The 9,134-nt window shown below is 36.1% G+C and overlaps 1 protein-coding gene across 13 annotated transcripts in view; it reads left to right on the top strand.

Moving 5' to 3' along the window:
- Positions 1–9,134, top strand: part of BIRC6 (baculoviral IAP repeat containing 6) — a 235,638-nt gene that overhangs the window by 206,494 nt on the left and 20,010 nt on the right. For 12 of the 13 annotated variants that reach the window (XM_034659673.1, XM_019803711.2, XM_019803710.2 and 9 more), the window contains 3 exons: positions 2,264–2,481; positions 4,114–4,275; positions 6,993–7,070. In XM_034659673.1, the coding sequence (XP_034515564.1) occupies positions 2,264–2,481; positions 4,114–4,275; positions 6,993–7,070 (458 nt within the window). The remainder of the gene's footprint in view (positions 1–2,263; positions 2,482–4,113; positions 4,276–6,992; positions 7,071–9,134) is intronic. The other variant, XM_034659666.1, reaches the window with a different exon arrangement.

Here is a 9,134-nt window from a genome sequence, read left to right as displayed (position 1 = left end):
AGGGGGAGGGGCAGAGGGAAAGGAAGAATATCAAGTTGACTCCAGGATGAGCGCAGGGCTTGATCTCAATGACCCTGAGATCATGACGGAAGCTGAAACCAAGATTCTGATGCTCAACTGACTGAGCCACCCAGGTGCCCCTAATTGAATATTGTAATAAAATTTTGGTATTAGTAGTCTTTTATATGTATATAATTAGAAAAGTTTTCCTCCAGGCATGGGAATGGGCTCGTGTGCTTCTGGTGCATTGCTATTTATAAAATTCAAAGGAAAATTATCTGTGTACTATGTGAAAGGCAGCGGAATTGGGCAGATGAAGTGACTCCAGTTCACAGGTTTACTGACAGGAAGTAATTTTGCCAAGACAGTACGTTTGATCGGTAGTGGTTTTATGTACTGTATGATAAAGTAAGCTTTCAACATTTCTTTTTAAATTAGGTTCTACTCATGTAGAATTGATGATAGTTTCTATTAGAAATGCACCAAAAGTTTCTTTTTCTCTCTGAAAGATTTGTTAAAAAAAGATTGTGGCACTCCTGTTTTAAACATACGGAGTGCACAGACCTGTGACACTTTATAGGTCTTCCCCCTTTTTCTAGATTATAAACTCCTTGAAGTCAGATTTAGTTTGCTATTTATCATTTAACCCAAACAGCCTACCTAGAGCCTTGTACTTAGGAAGTTCTTGGTGAGATTTAGTGCATTAATGCTAATTTTTTTTTTAAGATTTTATTTACTTATTTTTTTTTATTTTATTTTTTTTTTTTAAGATTTTATTTATTTATTCGACAGAGATATAGACAGCCAGCGAAAGAGGGAACACAAGCAGGGGGAGTGGGAGAGGAAGAAGCAGGCTCATAGTGGAGGAGCCTGATGTGGGACTCGATCCCAGAACGCCGGGATCACGCCCTGAGCTGAAGGCAGACGCTTAACCACTGTGCCACCCAGGCGCCCCTATTTACTTATTTGACAGAGAGAGGGAACACAGGCAGGGGGAGTGGGAGAGGAAGAAGCAGGCTCCCAGCGAAGGAGCCTGATGTGGGGCTCAATCCCAGGACTCTGGGATCACGCCCTGAGCCGAAGGCAGATGCTTAACGACGGAGCCACTCAGTCGCCCCATTGAGCCACCCAGGCGCCCCCATTAATGCTAATTATAATATAGCATTAAAGTTTTTCCATATATTTAGAATTATATGAGGGCAAGATCAAAAGTCATTGTTGCTTCTAATGACAGTATTTCCCCTAGTATGTGGTTTTGATTTAGTGTTAACAATTTCTATGAATGTCTTCATCATAACTCATTGGTTAGGATGGAATAATGTGAACTAGAGATAAAATTCAAATCCACTTTTTTCTTTCTTTTGTGTACAGAGTTTATAAATAAAGAATAACTAAGTCTTTTCTAAATCTGCCTAAATAGATAGTTAGCCCATTAATTTTATTTTCTCAAAGTACTTAGAAGATTACCCTATTTATTCTATTAACTTAAATTCTAAAAGTAATGCCAAGAATCAACTTCAGCCTGAGACTTCTGTTTTCTGATTCCAAAATCAGTGGAAATATATAAAGACCTATTCTTGTCTTTAAAAATGAAATATAATAATGCTTTTGGCATTTAGTATTCTGAATTGGCAAAACTATTACACCACTCATTTTAAGAATAAATTGTCTTCTGCTTTACATTGTTATAGCCACTTGATATAATCTGTCAATGTATCAACGTTGTGGATTAAAAGTCATTTCCTGGGGGTGCATGACTGGCTCAGTTGGTAGAGCCTGCAGCTCTTGATCTCAGGGCTGTAAGTTCAAGCCCCACATTGGGTGTAGAGATAGTTAAAAATAAAATCTTAAAAAAAAAAATCATTTCCTGCTTTTGCTTCCATTACGTAGTTCATCCATCTAACAGCAGGTGTGACATAAACATGTATAGTTGCTGGTTTTTCAGTCTTCTGCATTTTGTGGGGTTTAAAAATTTTTTTTTTATTTGCGTGTAGTTGACATACAATGTTCTGTTTCAGGTGTACAACAGCGGTTCATGGTCTATCTTCTGCTGTGCTCACCACAAGTGTAGTTGCCATCTGTCACCATACAACACTGTTACAGTCTTGCTGACTGTGCCCCGTGTGCTGTGCTTCAGTCCCCCCTCCATTTGGGGCGGAAGAAGGGCTAGTGGTTTATTTGTGATTTTTGTCATTGTAACAACTATCCTCCATGCTAGTTCTTTTTTTTTTTTTTCAGTGTTTTTTTTTTCTTCTTCTTTCAGATACATTTGAGATGGTTTCTGAGGATGAAGATGGGAAATTGGGTTTTAAAGTAAATTACCACTACATGTCTCAGGTGAAAAATGCAAACGATGCCAACAGTGCTGCCCGCGCCCGCCGCCTTGCCCAGGAAGCCGTGACACTGTCAACCTCGCTGCCTCTTTCATCCTCTTCCAGTGTGTTTGTACGCTGTGATGAGGAGCGACTTGACATCATGAAGGTAGAAAAAACAGCTGTTTCTTTGTCTCTCTGGCTAATGTCATTATTCACATACTCATATAGAGCACTAGAAATAGCATGAATTTTAATAAATTGAATAAAAATTCTGTTGACCATTTTTGGACAATAGTGAAAGGAGTCCTTTTTTTATTGTTAGAGTATGTGTAGGAGACCGCTCTTCAAAATTACGGTTTAGAAGAATATACCAAAATGCCTTCCTTGAGTAAAGGTTGTATGCAGCCTATAGTTTTAAGAGCTTAGTATCAAAAGATTTAATGCTGGTCAGTAGAAAAAAGTCGTAAGATTTCTTCCTTGTCATCCAAGATATTTCTCTTGTGTTTTATACTGTCAGTCTTTAGAATTATTCTTTCTTTTTTAGGAAATTCATGTATTTACAGAACCTTAATATCTGTGAACTAAGTAATGGTAGTACAGTAATAAATAACTACACCTTTATGTTTCAACACTGTGGTGATCTGGTCTTAAATTCTAAGCGATTGCTGCAGCAAGAAAATTATAAAGATTGGACACCCACCAGGGACGGGAATGGTGGCAAACCTTTCTTTACATTTGTTATTTTATTTTGGGTTACATAGTCTGTCTTCCTTAGATACTTAGCTGTAATAATTGACACATTGGTTTGAAGAACTTTTTTGCTTGCTTGCTTTTTTGTTTTGCTCTTTGGGATAATTTTTCAGTAGAAATCTCATGGACTTTGCCTATTTTAACCACACTCTTACCTGTTCCTTGTTACAAACAATAGCCAAATATAGAATGATTACCTCAGGAAGTATTGTATCACTAAATGGACCACATAAATTCAGACTTGTGACTTCGTCTCTGTTAAACATTATGCTGTACCTAAATAAAAAATCCCAACATGGAGCTCCCAGCCGTAAATCAGAGTTGTCACAGAGTGGGACTCTAGTGCCACTTGCCTCCACACACAGCTATTCAGGACCAGAGGCTTTGATGCTCATGCCTTGCATAGTTAGTATCTGTTGATCAACTTAAACAAAATTCATTAAATAATTCTCACACTCACTGTTGGATTCTCTGCTATTTTTTAGACTACCAGTAACCCTACAGGAAACACCTACTGTACTCTCAAAACCTTTTTATCATAAGCTGTTATGTGAGAACTTTTGTTAACTACTTATCTCATTAGCCCAGAGAAAAATATTTAAAACTAAGTTACTTCTGAAAATGTTAATTTATCTGAAGATGTATTGCAGAAAATTACTCTCATACCTTTTGGATGTGATAACGTGTATATCTAAAATCTCAAATTGTTAAATACTATAGAAAATATCATGCAGGAAAGCTCTCAGAAAAATAGTAACTTAAGATTAAGAGGTATTTTATGTTAAGGTAAGCTTTCCTGCTGCCAGTAAGGCATCTTTCTTTTAATAGCCCATTTTCACCAGAACTAAATAAGTTTAATCCTAATGTAAAACCATTTTGTAGTTGTGTTATTTTTAACTTTTATCCTCATTTTTAACACATTCTGGGAGAGATACATGTAGGATGTAAGAAGGTTGTTCTTATTTCATGTTGGATTGTGTTTTTCTAAGTCACGAGCAGTGTTCAGAAGAGTAACATGGACTTTTGTGTACTTATACATCCATACTAGGTTCTGATAACTGGTCCAGCGGACACCCCTTATGCAAATGGCTGCTTTGAGTTTGATGTATATTTTCCTCAAGATTATCCCAGTTCACCCCCTCTTGTGAATCTAGAGACAACTGGTGGTCATAGCGTGCGATTCAATCCAAACCTTTATAATGATGGCAAGGTAATGTAATTTCGGTCTTTTGTTTCTAATACCAAAATATTGTAACCAAAGGTTCTTTGTAGTTTAAACAAAAATTTTCTTTTGGTTATCTTCTTTCTGAGAGTTACCTGGCTTTCTTCATGCTTCTCTTTCCTATATGCAAAGATTAGCCTGAGGAATGAGAGAGAAGGAACCAAAAAGGGCAGAAACACAACAGTGTTGAGAAGCACTTATAGTCTTAAGAAGTTACTGAGGGACTAACTTACTCAACATATTCCTTGGCCAGTTGAGAGCTTTCTTCACTCAGGAGGTAGTAGAGCAAAATGTCTGTCTTCGCCTCTCACCTTTCTTTACTTTGTGTATCTCCAATTCCAGTTATCTTTTCACAAGTGCCTCAGGATGGTTGAATGGCAAAAGCATGGTCCTGTCAACTCCATATTCCTTTTTTGCATATCATCACTTTTTTTTGCTTTCATAGCTATCCATGTTTTCCATGATACATATAATTGTGAACTTATTTTTGACATTTAATTTATATTAAAATGTTATATATTTTTTAATAGGAAGATGTATTCTAAAAAAGAAGTTGACTAAGAGGTATAATAAGAAAGCATTTCATACGACAGTAAGCCTTTTAAAATTAGATTTAAAAGAACAGTCATCACTTTTCAAAGTAATTTTGGACAGCTTGATGGAATTTCAACAGTGAATTCCATGCTGGAAGTATTTCATGTTTAAAAATTACTAGATGATCAGAAGAAATTTATAGACTTAATAAGCAGACACTTCTTTGATGATATGAGAGGAGCAGGTGCATGAAGTTGATCTGGTTTATTAAAGGTAGACTAAGTTTTCGGTTGGTTTTGTCTTCATCATAAACTCAGATCGTAAAACTGGGATTTGCTTTGAGTTTATTGCAGGAGATTTAATCAGAGATAGACCTTACTTTCTTTGGAAGAGCAAAGAACAGGTCTTCTATAAATGAGCAGAGAAGAGGATATAGCAGTGTTGACTTCACTGAAGAGAGAGACTAGAATCTGAATAGAGCTTAAGTGTAAAATGTTAAAATTTATTTAAGAAATTACTTCCTTAAGGGGCACTTGGGTGGCTCAGTTGATTAAGCGTCTGCCTTCAGCTCAGGTCATGATCCCAGGGTCCTGGGATCTTGCCCCACGTTGGGCTCTCTGCTCATCGGGGAGCCTGCTTCTCCCTCTCCCTCTGCCTGCCACTCCCCCTGCTTGTGCTTGTGTGTTCTCTCTCTCTCTCTGTTAAATAAATAGAATCTCTCTAAAAAAAAAAAAAAGAAAGAAAGAAATTACTTCCTTAAGACTTAATGGTATAAGGGCACCTGGGTGTCTCAGTCAGTTAAGCATCGGACTCTTGTATCTACTCAGATCATGATCTCAGGGTCTTGAGATCGAGCCCTGTGTCGGGTTCTGCACTGGCTGTGGAGCCTGTTTAAGAGTCTCTCTCTCCCTCTCTTTCTCCCCTCACCCCCGTTTCTCAAAATAAATAAATAAAATAAATAAAACAACTTAATGGTATAGGGAAGCAGGTAAGGGCCTGAGAGTTGAATATCCTGAATTATATAGTCTTTGCTATATTGTACACTGGTAACATTTAATCTTGGATTCCAGACCTATAGGTAGAAGTAAGAATAACTGCCACGTAGTAACAGGGATTCTCTAAAAATGAAATTTTCAACCATACCTTAAGTAATAGTGTACAGAGCTATTCAGATACAAGTCTCTAGTTGTGTCCTAAATGAATTAGTATTTTTTACATTATTGCTGTCACAGAACGATTGCAAGAATAGCAGGGAGATGGACTTCTCTGCTTTATTAAGGACCACTCATTTTCTAAGTCTGTTGCCCATTGTATGTATTGTTAGTTTACAAATATAGATAAAATGTCCACAGTTCTGTTTTTCTCAGGATGACCTATTAACTTCTTTCTGGCAGATAATTTGAGTTCATTCTTGCTGAGTAAACAAGTATCTGTGTCGTAAAGTTTGTTCTGAGGAACCTAGCAGATAGATCCTCAAGGTCCTTTGGGGCTCTGTGAGTCCTCTTTCTTCCAGCTTCATGTTTATGTGAAGCTAGGTTTTATCCATACACTTCAACCAAAACAATATATTGTAACAAATGGAATGTAGAGGCAGATAGGAAATCAAGGTCTCTTCTATTAAACCATATCCATTTTGAAAATTTACAAAATTTTGAGAGAGGTTTTTTTTTTTAAGATTTTATTTATTTATTTGAGAGAGAGAACACAAGCAGAGGGGAGAAACAGACTCCCCACTGAGCAGGGAGCCCATCGTGGTGCTTGATTCCAGGACCCTGAGATCATGACCTGAGCTGAAGGCAGACACTTAACCAACTGGGCTTCCCGGGTACCCTGAGGGAGATTTTTTTTTAATGTAAAATGGTACTACTTTTTCCCACTGAAACTTCTTTTTAAAAGGTTTGGCAAGGAGTTATTTTTCACTAAAAAATATGTTATTTGTAAACATGTAATAGGTGCTGTTTCATTTTTCATTGTGAAGGAATTGTAATGCTGTGCAGATTTGGATCACATCTGAAGATGCTAATTTGTTATAACAGACTGACCCTTAGTGTTTTGTTGGGGGACATAAAACTGAGATACTTTGACATGATAGCATTTCAGTTTTACTTCTAGTTGTGACAGTTTTTCAAAAGCACTCAATTCTGTTTATGCTTTCTTCCCTTCTTCCTCAGGTTTGTTTAAGCATCTTAAATACATGGCATGGAAGACCAGAAGAGAAGTGGAATCCTCAGACCTCAAGCTTTTTGCAAGTAAACACATTTCTCTGAGTTTCACTTAGAAAATAAAGAACTATCTATGTTTTTTTAAAAAGTTGGTTTTAGTGACCAAGAATAAACATAGTAAACCAAAAAAAACCCCTATCCTAAATAGCTTATAGGTGAGCAGTTAGTACAATGAGTCTCTTCTCATCTGGAGTTTAGAATCTTAAGATAGGGCATAAGACAAAAGTTGCACTTTGCCAAAATTACCTTTAAAAAAATTCCTCAGTTGCCCTTAAAGTACACTGTGGTGCAATAAGACAGATAATTTTCTCCCATCTCCCAGTCATTTATGGGGCTTAAACTCACGGGAGCAGAATTACTAAACTACTAGTATTACATTTTCTTCCACGTATAATACGGTTTTTCTGTAATCTCCTTAATAATGGGACTCATCTGAGGTTCAGAAGCACTGTCCTGGAACTCATAAAACTTAGGTTTTGAAGTTCTTACTTACAGAGCATTTGACACACATATTTCATAATCTTGAATTTTGGAAATTAGTTTCCACATACCACTTGAGCACGTAATATGTTATATAATATCCCATCAAATGCTTTTTGTTGATGCTTTACCTCAGTAGTTCAGAATCCCAGCTAAGAGAGGGACAGGTAAGCATATTAATAATGTGAATTAACTTTTTAGCTTGTTTTTTGAGGAAGCAGAAACAAATCATTACTGCTTATAATAGTTTAAACTCACATATAAAGTTTAGTGTTTAAGAGAATCTACCATAAATTATCCCCAGGTAAGCCTACTTAAAAAATTGTTTTCTATACTCTTAGTTTGAATTAGGTGAAAGAAGATACAAAAAATAATTCCTTAGGATGTCACTTTTTAGTTCTCTGGAAAGACTTTGCAGTATCCTCATGAATTAAGAAAATAGTACCAAGGGGCACCTGGGTGGCTCAGTCAGTTAAGCGTCCGACTTCGGCTCTGGTCATGATCCCAGGGTCCTAGGATCGAGCCCCACACTGGGCTTCCTGCTCAGGGGGGAACCGGCCTCTCCCTCTCCCTCTGCTGCTCCCCCTGCTTGTGCATGCTCTCTCTCTCTCTATCAAATAAATAAATAAAATCTTTAAAAAAAAAATAGTACCAATAATTTTTCCCTTTTTGTTAATGTTGAGACTAAGGAAAAAAGTACATGATTCATGCAGAGAACTATATGAAAGTTGCTAGAATGTTCCTTCCAAGTAACTACTACTTCGTTTTAGAAATGATTATTTCAATTCTAGTCCAAAAACTTTAAAATATTTTTTACATGTATGTTGCTCTTGTCAACACAAACTAAGCTTATGGTGAGTTTTACTACAAAAGGAAATTCAGAGGTACCCTGTTTTTCATAAATAAATTAGACTTAGCTGAGAATTGAATTTTTTGTTGAATTTATATAATTTTAAAAATAAATTTATAATTAATTTTCAAAGTTTTTAATTTAAAAATTTACTTTTATCTTTTATATTGCCTATATACCTAATATATACCCAGAATATTGTGAAATAAAGCAACTTAAGATCAGGGATTTAAATTTTACAAGTTTGGAAACTTAAGTACACATAAATAAAAATCTTCTTTTCTTTATATTCCTTTTGGGATTTTTTTTTTGGTCAAAGTTCACAGAATGAGAACATATTAGGTATATCATTTGTACATTGTTCACTTAACATTATCGCATATCCATTTTTCCAGGTTATATTTTTATAATTTTTTTTAAAGATTATTTATTTATTTGACAGAGAGAGGTAGCCAGTGAGAGAGGGAACACAAGCAGGGGGAGTAAGAGAGGAAGAAGCAGGCTCACAGCAGAGGAGCCTGATGTGGGGCTCGATCCCATAATGCTGGGATCACGCCCTGAGCCGAAGACAGACGCTTAACGACTGAGCCACCCAGGCGCCCCATATTTTTATAATTTCTAATTGCTATTAGTAATCTTTTGAGTTCATATATTGTAATTGAACTGTTTCTCCATTATTGACTAAATATTTCACTTCTAATTTTTTTTAGTTTTATAAATGATAATAGTTACTATATGGCATTCTCTTTATTTTATTTTTT

This window comes from Ailuropoda melanoleuca, chromosome 4 (genome assembly GCF_002007445.2).
Source record: "Ailuropoda melanoleuca isolate Jingjing chromosome 4, ASM200744v2, whole genome shotgun sequence".
NCBI lineage: Eukaryota > Metazoa > Chordata > Mammalia > Carnivora > Ursidae > Ailuropoda > Ailuropoda melanoleuca.
This window is presented reverse-complemented; position numbering and strand designations above follow the sequence as displayed.